General features: G+C 44.5%; 2 protein-coding genes across 2 annotated transcripts in view; one reads left to right on the top strand and one right to left on the bottom strand.

Moving 5' to 3' along the window:
- Window positions 1-23,129, bottom strand: part of Mgll (monoglyceride lipase) — an 883,522-nt gene that overhangs the window by 831,135 nt on the left and 29,258 nt on the right. The gene's annotated exons all lie outside the window — the stretch shown is intronic.
- On the top strand, window positions 1,697-3,314 carry LOC127235992 (histone H1.10). Its single transcript, XM_051203383.1, has one exon. The coding sequence runs from the start codon at window positions 2,403-2,405 to the stop codon at window positions 2,961-2,963; it is 561 nt and encodes a 186-aa protein (XP_051059340.1). The 5' UTR covers window positions 1,697-2,402; the 3' UTR covers window positions 2,964-3,314.

Here is a 23,129-nt window from a genome sequence, read left to right as displayed (position 1 = left end):
GCCAGGACTACAGGAGAAACCCTATCTCCAAAAAAAAAAAAAAAAAAAACAAAACAAAAAACAAAAATCCTTTTGTAAAAGAAATAGTGTTTTTATGAAATGCATTCTTTAATGTTAGGGACAAGGGAACTGCTAACATGATAAAAACTCAGTTACAAGTATTCTGTCCCAAACTAATTACAGTTCATTTATGTTCTGATGTCTTAGGAAAACCATATTTCTAAGAGCAATTTGCATTTAACAGTTGCATTAATGTTTCTTGACTCTTAGCAAGAAAAACAAGATCCAAGAGTAAGGGGCTCTTCCTTTCCCTGTCTATCCTACCTCAGATGGACAGGAACAAATAGACTGGACAGGATGGAGTCAAACACAAATCAGTCCTTCTGCCTAAAGCTCTAAGTGAGCCAGCCTGTGGGCAGCACCCTAGTGCACAGGACTGGAGGAAGCTTCTGCTTGGGGGGAGATAGGAGTGGGTGTCAGCTGAAGCCTCCCCAAACACAGATTGTGTCTCAATGAGACTGGGCCTTCTGACAACTAAGGGGCAACTCAGGCTCTGATCTCTGCTAAAGCATGGCCAACTTCCTGATGCTCCTGACCCCCCTCCTTTGATGGGGTGTGTTGTGGGATATTTGTGAAGATACATTGCTGTGATTGGTGTATTAAAAAGCTGAACATCCATTAGCTAGGCAGGAGGTAGAGGTGGACTTGGGGACCGGGACAGGAAGTAGGAGAGGGAACTGAGGTGTGTGAAGTGGACTAGAGGAGACACAGGAAGCAGGGTGGGTGGTAAGTGACAGAATATAGATGAACAGAAATGGGTTGATTTAAGTTATAAGAGCTAGTTAATAACAAGCCTAAACTGAGGCCACACTTTCATAATTAGAAAGTTTCTGTGTCTTTATTTGTCAGCTGGAGGCCCAAAGAAAAATGACTACAGGTCTGAGGGAGGGAGGCAGGTGGACCCAGTTATTTCAAAGGCATCTCGGATGGCCAGGAATCTTGGGTTTCCCTTCCCCGTTCATGAGGCCAGTGGAGTGAGTCAAGGCCTTCCTGATCTACAGGCGAAGGTTCCCTTCACTCAAGGCCAGGGAACTGCTGACACCTATCCCAAAAGCTAGCATGGACTCTAAGTGGTATCTACTGTGTCCTTCACAGACAGGCCACTGCCTTCTCCACTGTTGTCCTTGGGTTTTTGTTTGTTTTTTTTGGGGGGGTGTTTGTTTTTCGAGACAGGGTTTGGGACCTATCCTGGAACTTGCTCTGTAGACCAGGCTGGTCTCAAATTCAGAGAGATCTGCCTGCCTCCCAAGTGCCACCTCATCCTACAGTGTTCGACTCCCAAAAGCCACTCCCTTGCCACACCTGCTCAGAGACATGCCCCATGGGCTCATAATCTCACACTTGTCTATCCTGGAGCCCCATTTGTTTTTTAGGGGATCAGGAGCAGCTACTTGGGTATCACAAAATGGAGTACTTGGAGCCAGGGAACGGTGAGGCAGTGCCTGAGGAAAGGCCCTATGGCCTTGGGATGCCTGGTGCCCAAAGCCCAGCAAGCCACCTCAGGGCACCCGCCTTCTGCTATTCCATTAGGAGCCAGAGCAGACCCCACCCCCACCCCCACCCCAGAACCGTCTAGTTCTTCGCATTGCTCCCGACGGCCGCGTGAGGGCGTACCCTGTGTTAGTTCGTACAAATTAAAGCCCTTCCTGCGGGTAGGCCTGTGGTCCCCTGGGCCCAGACCTAACTCGGGTGCCTGAGGAACACCCTTAGCTGTCGCTTGCAAAGCTCTGGGCCTTGAGGTCTCGCCCCAGGCCCGCGATAATCGTTCCCAAATCGGTCGCCCCCCTCCTCCACGCTCGTGTAGCCTGGGGTACACACCTCTGTACCCCTTCGCCGAGCCCCTCCTAGGTGCAAGCTGACTCTGCGCCGCGGAGCGGGCTCGGACCCTGGTCAGAGCACACTGCTGAGGGTGCACCCGCGCCCGGAAGCCCCGGGCGGAGGAGCCAGCGTCCGCGGAAAGCACTCCAAGAAGCACAAGTTGGCGCTGGCCGGGGACCAGGCTGTTGTTGTTCTCAACGTGGTCCGCCACGGGGAAATAAAAGCGGAGTCAGGCGCGCTCTCCGCCAGAGTGCCGCGCGCGCGCCCAGAGCTCCGGAGCCGGTGCAGCCCCGCCGCGCTCCCCGCAGGCTGTCGGCATCCCACCCCCGAGCCCCGCTGCGGCCAGACCGGCCCCCACCCTCGCCCCAGCCCTGCCGCCCGGTCCTAGGCCCGGCCGCGGCCGCTCCCGCCTGGAGCCGCCGCGCGCCCCCAGCCCCCCGGCGCCGCCGAGGCCCCTCGCCTTCCTCTTTCCGGCGCGGCCCCCAGGCTACCGCGCGCCGCCTGCCACCAACCCGCTGGCCACCATGTCTGTGGAGCTTGAGGAGGCCCTGCCGCCGACGAGCGCCGACGGGACGGCCCGCAAGACAGCCAAAGCCAGCGGCCCTGCGGCGCCCGCGCAGCCCAAGAGGAAGAAGAACCGCAAGAAGAACCAGCCGGGCAAGTACAGCCAGCTGGTGGTGGAGACCATCCGCAGGCTGGGTGAGCGCGGCGGCTCCTCTCTGGCGCGCATCTACGCCGAGGCCAGGAAGGTGGCGTGGTTTGACCAGCAGAACGGGCGCACCTACCTCAAATACTCGATCCGGGCGCTGGTGCAGAACGACACGCTGCTGCAGGTAAAGGGCACCGGCGCCAACGGCTCCTTCAAGCTAAACCGCAAGAAGCTGGAGGGCGGCGCGGATCGGCGCGGAGCCTCGGCGACCAGCAGCCCCGTGCCCAAGGCGCGCACGGCGGCGGACAGGACGCCGGCCAGGCCGCAGACGGAGCGGCGTGCGCAAAAGGCCAAGAAGGCGGCGGCTGCCGGCGCGAAGAAGGTGAAGAAGGCGGCCAAACCCAGTGTGCCCAAGGTGCCCAAGGGCCGCAAGTGACACCCCACTGTCTGGCGACGTTGTCAAGTTTTCCGTCTCAACCCCGCGGTGTACCGGTTTCGTACGGTTCGGCCTGGCCCAGGTCCCCACTCCCTGTCCCTTTCCCTTTCCCGCCCCTCCCCCAGCGATGCTGCATTCTGTTTGCTTTAGGTTTTTGAAACGGCCCTGGCGACGCCTCCATTGGCTCTCACCCTTGGCAACGGCCGTCGTCATGGTTACCGGCCCAGCGGCGCCAATGGCCTGGCGGCGCCTGCCTGCCTTGCCCGCCGCTGGCCACCCCGCGCTCCGGTTGTGCGGCGTCTATCTCCGCCTGCCGCACTCCTGGGGATCAATAAACGGTTCCAACTTTGACCCTTTGTCGCTGTCTTGTGGGCGCTAGAGGCTGCGTGGTAGGGGATGGCGGGTGGTCGAGGTTCCAAATCTCAGCTAGGCAACTAGCAGGCCTCGACTGCAGAAGTGGGACAGGTGTGCCCTTAAACAACTGACCAGCACCTACAAGAAAGGTTAAGAGAGTGGGTACCCAGCCTTGGGTCACTGCACTGTCCAGCATATACAGGACAGCTGTCCACATATTGGGGATTAGACCTCAGGATCTGGTCTAACAAAAGACAATTTTACCAAATGGAAGAACTGCAAAGTTCTAGAACAGTATGTACACATACAACTTGGTGAGCTGGGACCAGGGTAGGTGAGATAACATGGTGCTGTTTCCTTGGATCTTTTTTTTTTTTTTTTTTTAAAGTGGCGAAGGGCCTTGGGGCAGTGGCTGAGGGTGGGAAGAGACCAGCATTTCTTGGCAGATGTGAGCCACCTGAACAAAGGTCACAGCCTCTTGAAGTCTCTGGTACCTGCCTGGAGGTTCCCTGAAAAAGGCATGGCCAGCTACCATGTTGAACTGGGCTCTACCACCCACAAGCTGGCCAGTGAAGTGAGTTAATGACTCCCAGATGGCTCAACCCCTTTCCACAGGGTCATTATTGGGGTTGGGTAAGAAACAGCCTTGCCCAGCTCCATGGGTATTTTGAAGATTTCCTGCAGGCTAAGGGTGACTTGCTGGCCTGAGTGATCCCAGTACTCAGCAGCCAGCTTTTATCAGAATGCCTGGTGAAATCTAACCTGTCTCCTGCCCACCCCTTGGTGCATTTCAAGTTGTCATTGTCTGCATAACTCCTAACTCTGCACAACTGCCTTCCAGGGCCTTACCTTACATGCTGCTGCCTGTTGTCCATCCCCTGTAGTTCATCCTATTCCTTGCAGATGTTGGTTCTTGGCTTCCCAGTTCCACCTGTGCACAAATGTAGGCCCTCCTAGTCACTGAAGCACCCAGAGTACTCCTCAATAGGTGTCTTAGGTTTTCTACTGCTGTGATGAAACACCATGACTAAAAGCAATTTGGGGAAGACAGGGTGTATTTGACTTCCATATCCTAAGTCACAATCTATTGAGGGAAACCAAGGCAGGAACTCAGAGCAGGAACCTAGAGGCAGCAGCTAATGCAGAGGCCACGAAGGACTGTTGCTTACTGGCTTACTCCTCATGGCTTGCTCAGTCTGCTTTCTTATAGAACTCAGTACTGCTAGCCCCTGGTGATACCACCCTATAGGCTTGCCTACAACCTCATATTATGGGGGCGTTTTCTTTATTGAGTCACCCTCTCAGATGACTCTAGCTCCTGTCAAGTTGATATGAAAGTATCCAGCATAGCAGGTCAGGGTCCCTATATTTTAAGCAGCCTCTGGGGACCAAGCACGCACTACTGTCCCATTACTGGGATGGGGGAATACTGGCCCCCTCCAGCCCCAGTGGTAGTCACGTGACCCAAGACCTGGCCAATGAGTGCTTAAGTTAACTAACTTGGCTTCAGTGGTTGAGACAGAGATGGGCTCAATGCCAAACAATGGAAGGGCTTCTCTGGGCACTGCTGAAGGCAGTTGCTCTTTCCTCAGAACCACTAAGTTGCAGGAATAGAATTGCCAGAATTGCCAGTGGGAGAGGCTTCCTGGAAAGGAATCAAGCTGGGGGCTGGAAGTGGACACCTGGCTAAAGCCCTGAATGGAGAGCTCTGAAGCCTGACCACCTAGGGCTGCCCCATTGCTCTATGGAGAAGCCTGTTGGAGTTGGGTCTCTGTCAGATGCATCCTGGCCTCCAAACTCCTTGATTACCCTTTCCCTCCACATCCCTGGACTTAGTCTGTTCTTCAAGTGGTTGTTCCTCCAAACTGTCTGTCCAGGGTCCCTAATCCCTCCCTATCTGCTCATCCACAGTCACCTCTTGGGCTTGCTGACTTTGTTATATCCATGCTGAGTTCACCCAAATAAACTTTAAAAAGAAAGAAAGGCATCCCAAGTTAAAGCTATCTGGTCCTAGCCAGTCACTCCTGACTGTTTGCAGGGGCCAGGAGCTGGGAGGAGGGCTTCTCTGGCCTCCTCCCACTCAGAGAAGAATATGGGCAAAAGATGACTTAACTGATACAACTGTTGAGTCACTGGGAGGTGACACAGTCAGCCAATGTCCAGGTTGGAACCCTTGTCCCTCTTGACATTATATTTTTCTCCTGAACTGAGTTAGGAAGTCTAGGATCTATTTCCTTACTATGTCCTGATCTTGGCCCTAGTGGCCCTGGATTCTAGTTGAATGCAGAGGACACCTGGCTAAGGGAAAAGGCTTTCTGGGAGAGGTAGCCCAATACAGCCAGAAGGCAGAGGACTTATCCATAAGGCATGCCAGGCATGATTGCTGCCTCTCTGCACCTACTAATGGCAAGTGCTGGGTGGAAGGTGAGAATCAGGGTGCTGGACCCAGCTGGCTTCATGGGGCTTTTGGTTGAAGAACAAATGTTCTCTTCAAGACAGAGTTTTCTCACAGAGTCAAGCCTGATTTATTTGTGACCATGCACCTGCAAACAGGCTGCCAGCTTGTGAGCTCCCAGGTGTCAGGTCTGCTTTAGGGGTCTCTAGGTCTGCCTTTTTCCTGGCCTTGGAGCAGTTCTGCAGACACCATTGTGACCACAGGCCAAGGTCTCCATTAAGGAGGGTCTCCATTAAGCAGGTGGATAGGGCTTGGCTAAAAAAAGGTCTGAGGCTCAATGAATCAGTCCATATGTGTATCGTTCTTCTCATGACCTTTTATTCTTCAAAGGGAGTTCTTCCCAAAAGCTCTCTCTCAAAAGGCTCTCTTTAGGATTTCTCCTCAAAAGTTCTTTCTCTGAAAGCTCGCTTAAAGTTGTCTTTAGATGTTCTCCTTAAAAATTCTCTAAAAGTTTTTATCCCACAAGGTTTCAAGTTTATATACCCACAGAAACAATTAGCAATTCTCTGACAACGGCAAAGATACCAGGCATGCACATCTCTCAGAGCCAGGAAGGCAGATAAGTTCTTGGTAAAAGCAAGGAGATATGACTTGTAAAACTTTGGGCAAACTTAAGTCTAAGAGGGGACATGACTTGTAAAACCTGTGGGCAAACCTAAGAGGTAGGAGAGGGTTAAATGAGGCAAGTAGGTAAAACTACATTTATGTGGCTAGTTAATCTAGAAGTCTATAATTGATAAATGTAAAACAAGGAAGAAACACTAGAAGTTTATAATTGATAGATGTAAAAATGTATGTACTGGGTTTTGCTTTTGCTTTCATGGTAGCTGGAAACACAGCATCAAGGTAGTCATGGCAACTTGCACAAGCTGTGGAAGGAAAATGGGCCTTTGATCTGTATTAGCATTTTCTACCAGCACTAGATGAAAGTGAGGGCCTATGTGAGATGGAGGCTGCAGCTTTTACCACCCTGGTAGGAAGGCATTTCCTTCCTCTGGGACCTTTTTGAAAATATAAAGCACCCAGTGTATTTTCTCCATCAGAAGTTAATTCTGGTGGGTTGATACCTAGAATATTGATTGCTACTTCTGTAATAAATGATAAAGGCTCTCACCATCTAACCTTTTTTAAGTTCATTTTTTAAAAGTGTGCAGATCTTTATCTTTGGGCAGCATAAACTGTGGATAAATATGAAGATGGTTTAAAGTAAACAATTGATTAATACACTGCTGGAGGTTTTTTTTTTTTTTGAGGGGGGGAGGAATCCCACAATAGAAAAGGGAAGTGCTATGACTTCATAAAGATTCTACAGAGATGACAGTAACTATTCAAAAGGCAGGTTTCCTCCAAAGGAACGCATGATGATCCTGATGGGTCAGCCTAGTGATTTTGTAAACTGAGATCTCATTGTGCAATCCCTGTGGCCTGTAGCACTCCATGTCTGGATCAGTCTGTGCCTCTGCCAGGTATGGCTCAGAGCTGAGCCTGGGCTATGGGAGGGGTGATGCTGCAGACCTTGTGTCATGTGCCCAGTAAAGGAGTTTTGTATGATGTAGTGCATATTAGACATTCTGGCCTTTCCACCACTCCTGAGGCAACAATGTGGCTCTGGTTCTGTTTGTTTGTTTTTTGAGAGGTTTTCTCTCTCTGTGTAACAGTCCTGGCTGTCCTAGAACTCCCTTTGTACTCAATGAGATCTGCCTGCCTCTGTCTCCAAAGTTCTAGGAAAAAAGGTGTGCACCCCCCCACCCACCCCACCCCCCCCCACCCCCCCACCCCCCGCTTGTGGCTCTGATTCTTAACAACAACTGCCATTCTGGCCACTTGTCACAAGATGGAGGCTGCAAAGACTGGTGGATGTATTTAAGAACAAAATAAGATCTCATGTGTCAAGAGCCGCATCTGTAGTCCTTCACTCAGCACTTACTGGATGACTCTTCTGGACAGTGTCTGGCTGGGGACAGCCCAGAGAAACCAACCTTCTTGGTAGGGACCATGAAGCCTAGAGACTCAGGACTAGCCCAGGCCTGAGGTCTGGAAGTTGCTTCTGGAGAGTGAGTAGCAGCAGCAGAAGCCAGCAGAACCCAGGTTCCTGGGTCAACCAGAGCTCAACAGCAGAAGCAGAGGGCATCCAGGAGCAAATGTAGGTGTCTGACATATTATGGACATTCTGCAAGGATGTCTTCATGACAGTTGGAACTTTAAGCTACAGCAGGCAACAACCCCACTACCTGAGATGGACTCCTGTCATGTCATGAGAGCATGTTGGAAAAGTCAAGACTCTTGTTGACTGTTCCAAGTGATGAGGCTGGGGAGAATGGCATCATGCTCTGGACCTCAGGCAAGTAAGCAGATAAGCAAATGGCATGGCCAGATTCCTTCTGAATCTGGCAGGAATCTGCCTACTAGCCCACCTTGACAGAAATAGGAAAACACGGTTGTTCCAGGGACTAAAAAAATGAAGTGTGTGGAATGAAGGGAAGGGTTAGTCAGGGTTCTCTAGAGGAACATAACTTATAGAATGAATGTATATATAGAGAAGATTTATTAAAATGACTTACAGGCTGTGGTCCAGCTATTCCAACAATGGAAGGCCCAATAATCTAGTAGTTGTTCAGTCTACAAGGCTGCTCAGCTGGACTCCAATATATGCTAGAATCCTGAAAGTATGCTCTGATGCCCATGAAGGGATGGACTGGCCAGCAAGAGTGAAAACAAGTAGGCAAAGGACAAGTTTCCTTCTTCTATCTCCTTCATATAGGCTCTCAGCAGAAGGTGTGGTCCAGATTAAAGGTGCATCTTTTCACCTCAAAAATCCAGATTAAAACTGGATCTTCCCACTTCAAATGAATAAGCAAAAATCCCTCACAAGTGTGCTCAGCCATTTGGGTTTTAGTTAATTCCAGATGTAGTCGAGATGATAGCCAAGAATAGCCATTACAGAGGTAGTCTGCACGGGCAGTAGGCTAGATAGTGCAACCAAGCTGGCTTATCTTATAGGCCATTAAATAGTCCAGCTCTGCCAGCAAATGTTGAGCTACCCCCCACCTTCAGATATAGTGTCACTATATAGCCCTGACTTGTCTGGAACTGATTGTGTAGACCTAGTTGACCTCAAACTCACAGCAAGCCTCCTGCCTCAACCTTAATGCTGAAATTACAGGAGTGGGCCATTTTTATTTTTTAAACATGTTAGAAGCAGCTCCTGAAAACATCTTAGTCTTCATCTGTTCAGGGTTCTTGGGATAAGGGATGGTTGTCCAGGATGTCTGCTGAGTTCATTCCATGGAATAAACAAAGTATGGGATGCCCAGGAAAGACAGACACTGAGATGTGAAAGGAGTAACAATAGCATATACCAAAAAGAAAAGCACCAGTGGCAGAGAACACACAAACTCACAAGCTGCAGACGTGGCGCATTAGTCCAGGTTATCTAAAGGAGTGAGACAGAGTGAGGTGAGAGAACACACAAGCTGTGAAATGAGTCTCTCTCTGTCCTGCCAGCTAGCTCCCAAATAATGACGCAGAGACTTCTTAATTATGAAAGCTTAGCCTACTGCAGCTTAGGCTTGTTCGTAACTAGCTCTTATAACCCATTTGTATTAATCTACATTCTATCATGTGGTGATACCTCTCTTCAATTTTGAATCTGTTTCCTCTCCATGACTCCTGGTGTCTCCTGGATGCCTAGATTCTTTCTCCTCTTCCTTTCTCTCCCTGGAAATCCTGCCTAGTCTTGCCTAGCTATTGGCCATTCAGCTTTTTATTGCACCATTTATAGCAATACACATTCACACAGTGTACAAATATACCACCACATTTTCCCCCTTTGGTATAAATAAAAAGGAAAGATTTTAACTCTAATAAAGTAAAACTATATACAATAAGAACAATTATCAAATAAGAATTATATTCACAATGCTTAGTCCATATATATTTGGCAGATTTGGAGAAAGTACTGTATTATCTATCCTATCTTAGTGAGTCTCAAATTTTATATACTTAAACAACTCTCTATCATAACTTGTATTACCATCCTAAAAATATCTTTGTAGACCTAAAAATATCATTTTAGATAAACAACTTAGGCTTTTATATTTCTCAACCATATAAATTTGTCTCTTATGTAAGATTTTTTTCTGAATTTGGTAACAAGGAAAACTGTATACTATCTATTTTTCAATCCCCATCAGAGACCCAAGAAGGATATAATATTGCCTGAGTAAATAAGAAGTACAGAGAAAGAAAATTCTAAAACTATAGAAATGACAGAAATAGCTGCCTGCCTGGACAATCATCCAAGGTTCCTCTGTAATGTTGGGCATCATTCTTTGGCCTTTAGGCCTAGGATATATGACAGATTTTTCTGTGAAGCAGCAATTTTAAAGGACTTCCCTACCTTGTCTTGGCAAAGTTTGGCAGCCGCTTTCTTTTGTGTCCTGCTGGTCCAGTTTCGACAGAATATTGTCAGCAGTTGGGGCAATAGCAGTTTCCTGCCCAATGGCTAACTTTGCCACAAAGTAAACTCCATGTGGAGGTTCTTCCATGCCTATCATCCTTTTTAAAAGCAAATTGGTGCTACCAGAAGCAGACATGTCTCACTGTCATGAAAAGTCTTAGGTTATTAAAACATCTTAAGTGCCATATTCTTTAGGTCTCTGAAGTGTTTGAAGACCATCTGTCTATCTAAAAAAATATCTGTTTGATCTTCAAAGCATACCTAACATGACCACAAATTTGATTGTCAGATGACTAACTACTAACCTGTATTCTTTAATTATCATAAATAGTCTATAAGAATAACTTTCAAGGAATAAAAATTTATATTATATTGTTAAGTGAGCTGCATAGGTACAATGCCTTAAATTTGTTATCAATATACAAAAACCCATACCAATGTAAAATACTTGAAATTAATAGTTGGTTTTTAGTGTAAAGTAGATTCAATATCTATTCATTTATCCTATCATTCCTATATGCCTTTTTTCTTTTCAAAAAGAGGCCTTTGACTTTAACCACCCTGTAATCAGAGGTTTCTTTGTCCTACCCATCCCATAGCTGTTTTTAAATAGTCACTCAGAGGCTTATATTAATTATTAATGCTTATTCAAATGCTCAGCCTTATTACTAGCTAACTCTTACATTTAAGCTAACCCATATTTCTATCTATGTTTAGCCATGTGGCTCAGGGCTTTTTACCTCATTTTCTTTTTTCTTTTTTCTCTTTTCCTTCCTCTCCTCTTGTCCCCACTGCCCACTTGAGGGTCTCATGTATCTGGGAAGGCTACCATCATCAATGGCCTTAAACTTCCGATCCTTCTGCCTTTATCTCCCCAGTTATGGGCTCACAGGTGCTTCCCACCATGCCCAGTTTATGAGTCCTGGTGGGGACTGGACCCATGGTCCCATGCATGTTAGGCAAACGTTCTACCAATTGAGGCACACCCCCAACCCTCTTACCTCATTTCTATATCACCTGCTTGTTCAGCAGCTGACTGGCATCTCTCTTGACTTCACCCCTCCTCATCTGAGTCCTCAGTTTTATTGTTCCATCTAGCCTTATCCTGCCTGGCTTTTAGTCAAACAGCTTTTATTATTAACCAGTGAGAGGAATACATATTCACATTGCATGGAAAGATCATCCCACAGCACTCCCTTGCATAGTCCTCTCTTACCATCACTAGTAACAATTTTTAACCAACCTCACTAAATGATGACAAACATCGATAGCCCACCAAACAACCAAAAACCACCCATCCTACATCTTGAGAATGTGGGCATTATATTCTTAAATTTACATCCTGCAGTTTGGGGGCAATGGCATCTTTAGTTAGGTGCCCCAAAGAAAATTGAGATAATGTTCAAGTCCTGGGAGAGCTAGCTGTATCAATATCTGGTCTAGACTCTGTGTAATTAGGAAAGTGCAGGACTTATCTGAAGTCCTGGCTGAAGTAGTGCATGAGGCTGGGACCATTTCAGCTTGCAGCTTTGAAGTTGTTCTGGATGCAAAATTTTGATGAAACGGCAACAGAAGCATTTTGAGCCAGTATCACGTGGGCTCCTTATCTTTACTGGTGTCTAGTCTTTTTTTTTTTTTTCTAAAACCCATAAACTTTTAAAGGTAACATATATATCTGCGTTAACACAAGTATGGAATATACAATGTGCACAAGAATGTGCTAAAGATATTTTTTTCTATGTTTAAGTAGGAAAAATGCACCATAAACATTGTAAGTCCATTTAGACTTATAGCCAAACTGTAATATAAATCTCTATCCATCCATATGAAAGGATGGCATGTAATAAGAAGCCATGAGAACTCTGTAACCAATAAGATTTATCATGTCTCATCCGGTCTCAGAGCTGTTCCCATAGGCAAGGGATCAGCATGTATGTCACCTTATCTGTGGCCTTTCTCAGTTTCTTTCTGCAGTCAAGATTTTTAGGAGGTCTCCTCTGGTTAAATCTGATCTTCATAATTTTTTCTATCCTGTGAAAATAAAGGTCAAGAAGACACTCCACAGGCCAATCTTGTGGGAATATTCTCTTAATTCCTCCTTTCTAAAATAACTGCTGCTTGTGTCAGATTCACATACAAATAGCCAGCACATCCCGCAAAGGCTGTGTGACACTGGAGAAGCTGAGAATCCCTCAGGGAGGCTTGCTTCAAATAGTCTGACTGAGAAAACTCCTCACAGGTATGCCCAGCAAGCTTGGTGTTTAGTTAACTCCAGATGCAGTCAAGTTGACAAACAAGATGGGCCACTACATAAGACGAATTCAAAAGTAACTGTGGCTGGGAAATAGAGAATGATAGTGGGAGCCCAGGGTCCACAGGGACAGGTAACAGAGAAGTAACAGCCGTAGATTCAGAAGGAGAAAGGAATGCAAAGCTCAGCAACTGTATGGAAATGGACAGACTAACAACACAGGGATAGGAGGGGCCCCCGCGCTGAGAGTCTACCAGGGCAACTCAGTGTGTTTTATAGAATCCTGCTCCACCTTCCCTCTTTTGTCTAGGCTTAGGGTATCCCTAACCCTAACCCTACCCTAACCCCTAACTTGTAGGCTTTTCTTTCAGGTGGCCAATTACAACATCCAGGAGAACCATGGAGGGACAAGAAGAACAAGAAACACCCCTTCTTAAAGGGTCTGTCCATACTTTCCTGATTGGCTTAAATTCCCCTGACCCCTTTTCATTCACCCCTCTCAAAGACAGATACTGACTGCCTTTGGGAATAGGAGCGTTGGGATGGCGACTAATCTGGCTGTTTCTTGATGAGAGGAGACAGTGTGTTAGAGTGTTGGCTGGAGAGAAAGGTTCTCAGGGAAGGGTTACTTGGACAAATCCAGAGGCCTGCAATAGAACTCAGCTGACTATGTAGATCTGGGGTGCAGGATGACCTTTTGATGACAAGGTGCTATGCAGCAGTAGTGACATCTATAATATAAAGTGAAACTGTTAGAGTAACTATAACCCTACCAAAAATATGACTAAAAACAGTTGCAGTGGAACATGCTAGCACAGTCGTTTAATCCCAGCACTTGGTAGGCAGAGGCAAACAGATCTCTGTGAGTTTGAAGCCAACCTGGTGTATATAGTGAGTTCTAGGACAGCCAGGATTATGTAGACAGACCCTGTCTTAACAAAAACCTAAAGTGAAGTAACTTTACCCTTATTAGAGGAGGACAAGCAAGAAAACCATGTAAAACAAATCCTTCTGTTGAGTGTAAGTAGACATTTCCGTCCCACCAGTCAGCTCCCAAATAACTACACAAAGACTTAATATTAGTTATAAATTATTGATCTATAGCTTAGGACTGTTTTTAGCTGGCTCTTATAACTTAAATTAAACCATTTCTATTAATCTATGTGCGTCCCCAAGGCTTGTTTACCTCATGTTCCTATTTCTTGTCCTGCTCATTCTGCATCTCATGTTGTCTCCTTTGACTCCATCCTTCTCACCAGCATTCTCTCTGTCCCAAAACACCTGCCTAGCCATCAGCCAGTCAGCTTTAAATTAACCCATGAGAGCAGACATCCTCACAGCATACAGAAAGATTATTCCTCAACATATGGGCTTTGTCTCAGGTGTCAACCAGACTAATGATTTCCTAGACACTTGTGTTCATTGCAAGGTGGACATTCTGGGGAAGCTGCTCACCAGCCAGTTGAGGTTTTGAGGTGGGCCAGGCCACCATGTTTCTTTAATCACTACCTCATGGAGAACATTAAGAGGCAAGATTAGGCCAGACAGTAGTGGCATTCACACTTAATCCCAGCACTCAGAGGCAGAGGAAGGTGGATCCCTGTGAGTTCTAGGTCAGCCTGGTCTACAGAATGAGTAAGTTTCAGGATTGCTACGGTTACACAGAGAAACCCTGTCTCAACTCCCCCAACAAAAAAAGATGGGAAACATTAGAGGCGGGAGAGATGGCTCAGAGAGTAAGAGGCACTGGCTGCCCCTCCAGAAGTCCTGAGTTCAATTCCCAGCAACGACAATGTGGCTCACAACCATCTATAATGAAATCGGATGGCATTTTCTGGCAAGCAGGCAGACATGCTGGCAGAACACTATATACATAATAAATAAATCTTAAAAGAGAGAGAGATTACAGTTAATACCTTGCTCAGTGAGGTGAAGTGCACCTGTGTAACAGGCTGAGTCATACACCGAGGCCCTGTAGTGCCCAGGAAATGCTTAGTGTTCACATGAGAGATCAGTGAGTGCAATGGTATCATAGGCATTCCCTCCAGCAGTAAGTGCCACCCCTCATGCGTCAGATGGATTCTTTGATGGGAATGGACAATAGAGGACATGTCTGGATCCCATTCTCATCAGGGGCAGACATGAGATGTCATTATCTAATTTATAGCCTAGGACAGAAATAAAATTCCCTCAAGTTTTTTTGTATAATTGCCCAGTGATATCCCATGGATACAAGACTAGTATTCTGGACAGCAGAACCTAATCCTGTGAGTTTGATGACTGAGAACTTAATCTCCTCACCTTGTTGGGGACAAGGGGCAGTTAGAACACTGGATGTCATACTACTGTTTTCCAGAAGGGAGGGATACCATCACCAGCAAATCATGATGAGACCTTGCCTCCGATTTTAGGAGGAGGCTGTGGGTTCATCATGAACAACTAAGACTCCACACAAATTAGGATGCCTGATAGACCTTGTTGGGCTGGGTACAAGCTCTCCCCAAGTAGTGGTAGGGGGCCCTAACAACTCTGCAACCCATAAATCCAGCTCCCCTGTCACCACAAAGAAATCCCTCCCCTGCTTCACAGTCTGAGGAAGAGAGCACTGGAATAGGCTGGGTCTGCTCAGACTCAGGCCATGGTTTCCCATTAACATTCCCAACTGTATAACTGGAGAGGGGTTGATTTTCCTGAAACCTTTATCCCCTTTTAGATAAGAAGTTGTAGAGGGACTCGATTCCCTGGGAATTTTCCTCCTCAAATGGCCCATAAAGTAATGTCATCAGCACTTGAGAGGCAGAGACAGACAGATCTCTGTGAGTTTGAGGCCAGCCTTGTCCAGGACAGGGTCCAAAGCTACACAGAGAAACCCTGCCTCAAGAAACAAAACAAAACAAATGCAACACATCTTTGCATCATTAAACAAATATTCCACAGCATAAACAATTATAACATATCTTCAATTAATAATCTACAACACAGGATAGGACCTAATGTTCTTCCTAATTGCCTCATTAAGTCTCCAGAGAAAAGTGACCCGGTGTCCCTTCTCATCTTGGCAGACAGTAACCATGGGAGTTTCAAGGGGCTTTATTCTTGCCATCGTAGGCCCTCCATTATGCAATAGGTAAAATGATTCCTATGCCAAGCTTTTACCCTGACCCAAAATATTTTAAGAGAGGTACCGCTAAGGGTGCAGTACCTTTGTGCCAGTTGAGTGCACTACATCAAGATTATTGCTGTGGGGCATAGAGAGTCATTGCCTATGGCAAGTGCCTTCTCAACCACCGTCTGTTTCTCCATTGAGAATGGGATAGGGTCCACAATTGACATAGCTAGCATCCCTTCAAGTTAACTCATAGGGACTAAGTATTTAGCTGTTGGAAGGCTTCTAAATATTAGCCCAAATTTCCAATGATGCCCTCTGGTTCCTTTATTTGTGTCTTGGTTTGGAATATAAAAATGTCCTGAAGACCTTCAAGGGTGATGTCCTTGGTGCCTCCGGGCGGGTTCTATGAGCCTCTGATTGAGAAGGTGTGGTCTCCAGTTGGTGGGCTGTTTTTGTTTTTCTCTGTGTAGCCCTGGCTGGCCTGGAACTAGCTCTACAGAGATCAGGCTGGCCTTAACTCAAAGATCCACCTGCCTCTACCTCCCAAGCCCTGGGATTAAAAGTACCATCCATCACCCAACAATTTGGAAAGGGTTTGGAGGTGTGCTCTTAATGGAGGTGTGTCATTGGGGGTGGACTTTGAGGTCTCAAAATCCCACACCATTCCAAGTTAGCTCCCTCTCCCTTGTGCTTGTGGATCAGATATGAGCTCTCATTTACTGCTCCAGTGCCTGCCTGCCTACTGCTACTGTTTTCAATGCCATGATGGTCATGGGCTCTAACCCTCTGAAAATGTAAGCTCCAATTAAATGTTTTCTTATAGAAGGTGCCTTGGTCAAAAACAAAAAACAAAAACCTCTGTCTTAGTTACTTTTCAATTGCTGTAACACACTTCCAACACAGAACATACATTACCGTTCCACAATGGATGAAACGGAGCAAAGTGAGGAAATACTATACCAGTGCAAAACCCAAATCCAGCAGGACAAACTCCAGACCCTGTAGCTCCATGTCTGATGTCAGAGGGCTCAGTCCGCTCTCCCTGCTTTGCTGGCTGTAATAGTCTTCTCTCTCATTGGCTAGTTCCACTTCATGTCTGCAGTTCTCTCTAATAGATCTCTCATGCCTCTGGCATCTTCAACACCCTGAGGTCAATGCAATTCATGATTCACTTTTACAGCTTCATACAATGGCTTGCTTCTCTGGGACCCCACGAAGGGACACCATTGCCACATGGCTCAGTGACTCTCCTTAACCACAGAGGAAGATTCCATAACCCCTTTACTCCTGTATCCTGATGGGGGATGCCCTTTTATATGCTGTAAATATATGTTTCTTTTATTGGTTGATGAATGCCAATGGACAGGCAGGATTTAGCCATGTAGGCAATCCAAACAGGGATAGAGAAAGGTAGGAGGTGGAGTCAGGAGATGCCATGCAGCTATTGGGAAGATAGGTTGCCCAGGTATTTGTTGGTAAGCCAAAACCACGTGGAGATGTATAGATTAATATAAATGGGTTAATAATATAGAGAGAGCTATTCAATAAGAAGCCTGAGATGTTAGACAAACAATTTATAATTAATATAAGTCTTTGTGTGTTTATTTGGGACCATTTGCTTTTTATGTCTGTAGAGAACAGTAGAGACAAACATTTGGGAAAATTTATGAGATATCATCCTATTGGAAGCATACTGTACTGTTAGACCAATTTATTCTTTTTCTTGGGACATTTTCTCTGAATGATTTGTCTTTTTTCTTTTAATGTCTCATTTGTTCAGTAGTCTTCAGATTCCTTAGTTGGATGCTTTTATTCTCCTTGAAAAACAAAAAAACAAAGCCCTTCTCCGACCTTAAATTTGGGGAATTTCCCCATCTGGAAGTTTGAATGGCTATGCTGTTTGATGAACTATCACCTCTCTTAATCAAATTTGTTGGTACCCATAGCTTTTCCTCTCCTGTGGAAACAAAAGCAAAACCTCTTTCCCAACATAATACATCCTGGTTTTCATTCTGAGATCAACATATCTTTGATGGGGTGATTCAATTCAGCAGGTTTTTTATTATCCAATGTCTTTCTTCAGGCATCATTCCTTTCTCATTGGCATTAAAAAAATGTAAAGTTAATAAAGAATTGACCTTTAGGAATCTTTATTTATACCTTTATGTTTATTAAGCATATCTTTTAAAGTACAATTAGATCTTTCTGTTTTTTATTTTTTGTTTTGTTTTTCGAGACAGGGCTTCTCTGTATTGCTTTGGAGTCTATCATGGAACTAGCTTTGTAGTCCAGGCTGGCATTGAACTCACAGAGATCCTCTTGCCTCTGCCTCCCAAGTGCTGGGATTAAAGGCATGTGTCACCAATGCCTGGTTATCTTTCTATAACTGCTTGTTTTACAGGATTGTGTGGTATACCTGTAATATGCTTTGTATGTAAAAAAAAAAACTGTTTCATTTTACTAGAGACACATGTTGGAGCATTGCCAGTCTTAATTAAAGAATCAGCCTTCTCAGAATTTAAAGCAGTTGCCCATTGAAATCCTAAAAAAAAAATATCTATGGTAGGGTGCACATACTTTAATTTTCAAAATTCTGTAAAATTAAGTATTTATTTACCAAATTTCATTTCTTTGAGTATCCTTTGGGTTACTTCCTATAGGCAGTGGAGTTTGTTTATACAAAAAACAAGTAGGACATTTCTTTATAATTTTCTTGGCTTATTGTCAAGTGATAGAAAAATCTTTCTTCAAACCTTTCCTGTTAACATGGTGTTTCTTATGAAGTTTTGAGGCTTCTAGCACATTTCCTTTCAATAGCTGATCACATTCATGCTAGAGGGCCTGGTAGACCCTTATGGGAACTCATCTGTGTTATATACAAGGGATGATTTCTATTCTCATTATTTCCCTTTTAAAGTAAATTTTTATTTAAATTAAAACCAATCTTATTTTACATACCAGTCTCAGTTCCCTCTCCCTCCAGTCTTCCAATGCCCCCCAACAACTCTTATGCCATCCCCACCTACTCCCTAGAGAGGGTGAGGCCTCCCATGGGGAATCTTCAAAGTCTGTCACATCATTTGGGGCAGGGCCTAGGTCCTGACCTGTGTATTCAGGCTGAGAGAGTATCCCTCTGTGGGGAAAAGGCTCCCAAAACCCAATCGTGCACTAGGGATACATCCTGGTTCCACTGCCAGAGGCACAGTAGACTGCCCAGGCCTCCCAATTGACACCCATTTTCATGGGGCCTGGTTCAGTCCTATGCTGGTTCCCCAGTTATCAGACTGGGATCTATGAGCTCCTGCTTGCTAAGATCAGCTTTTGTGTGTGGATTTTCCCAGCATGGTCTTGACCCCTTTGCTCATCACTCTTCCCTCTCTACAACTGGATTCCAGGAGTTCTGCTCAGTGTTTAGCTGTGGGTCTCTGCTTCTGCTTCTATCAGCTAATGGATGAAGGCTCTATGATGGCATTTAAGGTAGTCATCAGTCTCATAGCAGAAGGGCATAATGGTAGCCTCTCCACTATTGCTTAGATTCTTAGTTGGGGCCATCCTTGTAGGTCCATGGACATTTCCCTAGTGACCGATTTCTCTTTAAACCTATAATGGCTCCCTTTATTAAGGTTATTTCTTTTCTTGTTCTATTCTTCCCTGACTCAATCTTCCTGATTCCTCATGTCCTCCTCTCCCTCTTCTCCCCTCCTTATTCTCCTATCTCATTATTTCTTATAACGGAATAAGTATCAAAGTTAATTTTAAATTATCTGAAATAAGTGCAGCAGTTTCCATATGTAAAACAACTCTTTTTGTATACTGAGGGTTGGTAATTAAGAGGTTCTGAAAAATCTAATACCATAAGAAGAGCATATTTTGATTTTTGAACAGAATCATAGAGACTTTGAGCCACTTTACTTAAATTTTTTACTTATAACTTGCCTTTCCTGATTTATTTGCCTCAATATAGAATGTAACAACTCTTAGAAATTGGTGTTCCTTGCACAATGTGAGGAAGGACCCAATTAGTTCTTTTTATAAACTGTAGTCTCTTGTTTTGGGGATATTTGTCACTAATCTCTTCCAAGAAGTTACTGAAAGCTCTTTGCCAGTTTTCATTTTCTGCCCATAAAGAGAAAATTTGAGCATTAGTAAAAGGCACCACAATTCTGCTGGGTCTATTTCGGTTGATTGATGAAGTCTCAATTTTTCTTTCAGAATCAACTCAGAAAAGATCTTTAATTTTTAACTCTGTGTGGCAAAAATACCCATTCTAGAATATTGTCTTCTCTCTGCATAAGAATTACTATAGAATGTGTAGAAGGTAAAATAACCAAAATGCAATCAAGCTCTGGATCCAGACAATTGACATGAACATCTTGAAATTTCTTCTCTACCTAAGTCAATTATCTCTCAGCTCCAGCTGATAAATTTCTTGTCCTATTTAAGTCCTTATCACCTTATAAGGTTTGAATTAAATTACTTGGACCTAGAGTCAACCCAACTGTGGGCCTTAGCCAGTTAATAACTCCCAGCAAGTTTTGAAAATCATTAATAATTTGTAATTAATTTCTACATTTTTTTGTAATTCATAGAATCTCCTTTCTGTATTTTTTTTTCAGGAGCAATTTATAATCCATGAGAGGGCAAAATTTTCTTTACCTCACCAAACATTTTTCTAGGGTATCTGAGTCTGACTAAATTAGTAGATATCATCTATATACAGATTAAACTACAAATTATTTCCAACAGCTGTCATGCAAAATATTGACACAAGGTGGGGCTGTTTAAATATCCCTTGGGGAGGAACATTCCATTGATATTTTTGTTGTTTTGTTTTTCAAGACAAGGTTTCTTTGTATAGGCCTGGCTGTCCTGGAACTCACTTTGTAGACCAAGCTGGCCTTGAACTCACCAAGATCTGCCTGCCTTTGCCTCCCAAGTGCTGGGATTAAAAATCCCACCACAACCCAGCTCCATTATAAATAGGAACTGTGAAGGCAAATTTTTCTCTATCCCGTTCTTGTAAAGGTATAGTAAACAGCAGTCTTTTAAATCAATCGCTAGAGTAGATCATCCTTTAGCTAACAGAGAAGGGAAGGAAATTTCAGGCTGTAGAGAGCCCCTAGGCTGAATCACCTTATTTATGGCTCTTAAATCCATTAACATTTTCCACTTTCCAGATTTCTTTTGAATGACAAATATAGGAGAATGTCAAGGAATGGTTGATTCTTCCATATGTACAGCTTTTGTACCAGCTGTCCCAGTGCCTGTAATTTTTCTGATGTCAAAGGCCATTGTTCTACCTAGACAGGTTTGTCATTTAACTATTACAAAGAGGGCTGTTGTTATCTTTGAAAGACCACCAGCTGTTGTGGCCTTTTTTGTACAACCTGCACGATCTGTTACTGTTCTTGATGATACCTTTTACTATTTCTCTGAGAAACATTATTTTATAGTTTTAATTGAAGTGAGACAACAGTCTAATGGAACTTACACTTAAAAGACATCTGACTCCAGTAAGCTGAGAACCAAGGTGTGTGCACACTGCAGCTGGCCAGCTCTGACTCCCACCTTGCAACAAGCATACAGAGTTGTCAACTGTAACATTTACACAGTATAGCAGGGAAGACCAGACAAAAACAAATGGGGCTTGGAGTGGAGAAAAATAAAAGATTTAACATAGGGAATGGAAGGAATCTCTTTCCATTTTTGGAATTGCTGGCAGTATTTGTAAAGTCCTAAATAATACCGGGATCTAGGGTGCTATTAGATTGGTTGTCTAAAAGGGGTATGTATTGAGGCAAAATTTGATTGTAAAAGCCAATGCATTTAGGGTCTTTCAGGTCGGGTGCCAGGTGTAGAGACTGGAGGCTTTCTAAATCCCAAAGGGGGAATGGGAGACTATTGGAAGATACCATTCCCACAAATGAGGGAGGGAAGGAAAAAAAATATCACTGCAACCTGCAGTTGTATCCCCAAGGCTCAGGGAGGACCAAATTGAGAGAATCATCACCACACTCAGCTGGTTCAGTGAGTGGTTCCAAGTCTGCTTGGTCTACATGGAGAGTTTCAGGACAGCTAGGGATACAAAGTGAAACTGTGTCTCAAAAACAAATACAAAACAAAATCAAGAGGGGAAAAAAAGCATTAACTTTAGTCATTCATACATACACAGTGATCTTTAGAATAGTGAAGTCTTAAGAAAAAAAAGCATGATGCTTTTTGTACTTTTGCACAAGTTTCTGAAAGACAGGATGAAAGGGCAACTTGGTGCCAGGGGTCAATTATAGGGATATTAGGGTGATACCTCTGGGGAAGTACTACAGAAGTTCAAGCGTAATAGGTTTTCTGTACCTGGATAATACATTTCTCTGCCTCTGCAATAAGACAAATCAACTGGAATTGAAAAAGTATAACAACAGATTTATTTGAGCAAAGCAACTCCTGGGTGAGTTCTCCGTTTCCAGAGATCAAGGCCAGAGAAACCACCGAACCAGAACTAAAACAGGGAGATTATGTAGCTTGTAGGTGAGGGGTGATGGCATGTCTGCCACAAATTGGGTTTATGCCCAAGTATGGTCATAAGCTGGAATGCTTAGGAAGGGGACTTGGGCTGCTTAATAAAAACCAGGAGTCAGATATCAGGGTAATAGCCAGGAGGAACACAGAACCTGGAGCAGCTATCACTTGCCTTCTACCTGTCTCCTTCCCCAGCCTCTTGAGTGCTGGGATTAAAGGTGAAGCTGGGATTAAAGGCCCAGTTTCTGTGGTTAACTAGTGGCTAGTTCCAATCTCTGATCTCCAGGGAAGCTTTATCAGAACACAAACAAAATATCACACAACATTTCCCTACTTTTGTGTAAATAAAAAGCAAAGGTATTAACATAGAAAAACTATATACAATAAGTACAAGAACTATATACAAATATATAAGTATATGCAGCTAATAATTACATTAACAATGTCTAGTACATTTGCATTTGACAAATTCAGAGACAATACTCCAGCATCTATCCTATCTTGGTGAGGTCAAAGTGTTGTAACTAATTCATTTTCTATCCCAATTTGTATTACCAACCCAGAACTATGTTTTTATGTCTCCCAAACTTATTTACACCTCTTTTTTGTTTTGTTTTGTTTTGTTTTTCAAGACAGGGTTGGTTTCTCTGTGGCTTTGGAGGCTATGCTGGAACTAGCTATGTAGACCAGATTGGTCTCAAACTCACAGAGATCTGCCTGCCTGGGCCTCCCTAGAGCTGGGATCAAAGGTATGTGCCACCACACATTTTTGTGCCCAGCCCACTTAACGACTCTTTAGTAAACAAGGAAGACTATAACTATCTAGTCTTCAACTCCATCAGAGATGCGAGGGGGAAATATATAACCTGAGTAAGCAGAACATGCACACAAGCAACTTCCAAAAAATGTGAGAAATGACAGAAATATCTGGCTGCCTGGACAGTTACTGAAGGTTCTTCTGTAATGTTAGGGCATTCACTTTTGGCCTACAGGCCTAGAATATCAGACAGACATGTCTGTGA

The sequence above is a fragment of the Phodopus roborovskii genome, unplaced genomic scaffold (assembly GCF_943737965.1).
Source record: "Phodopus roborovskii unplaced genomic scaffold, PHOROB, whole genome shotgun sequence".
Lineage (NCBI taxonomy): Eukaryota > Metazoa > Chordata > Mammalia > Rodentia > Cricetidae > Phodopus > Phodopus roborovskii.
Note: the sequence above shows the minus strand (reverse complement) of the source record. Positions and strands in the feature narration are given on the sequence as shown.

What these genes read in the sequence shown, in the direction of transcription:
- LOC127235992 (XM_051203383.1), top strand. Translation starts at nt 2,403, where the DNA reads ATGTCTGTGGAGCTTGAGGAGGCCCTGCCGCCGACGAGCGCCGACGGG.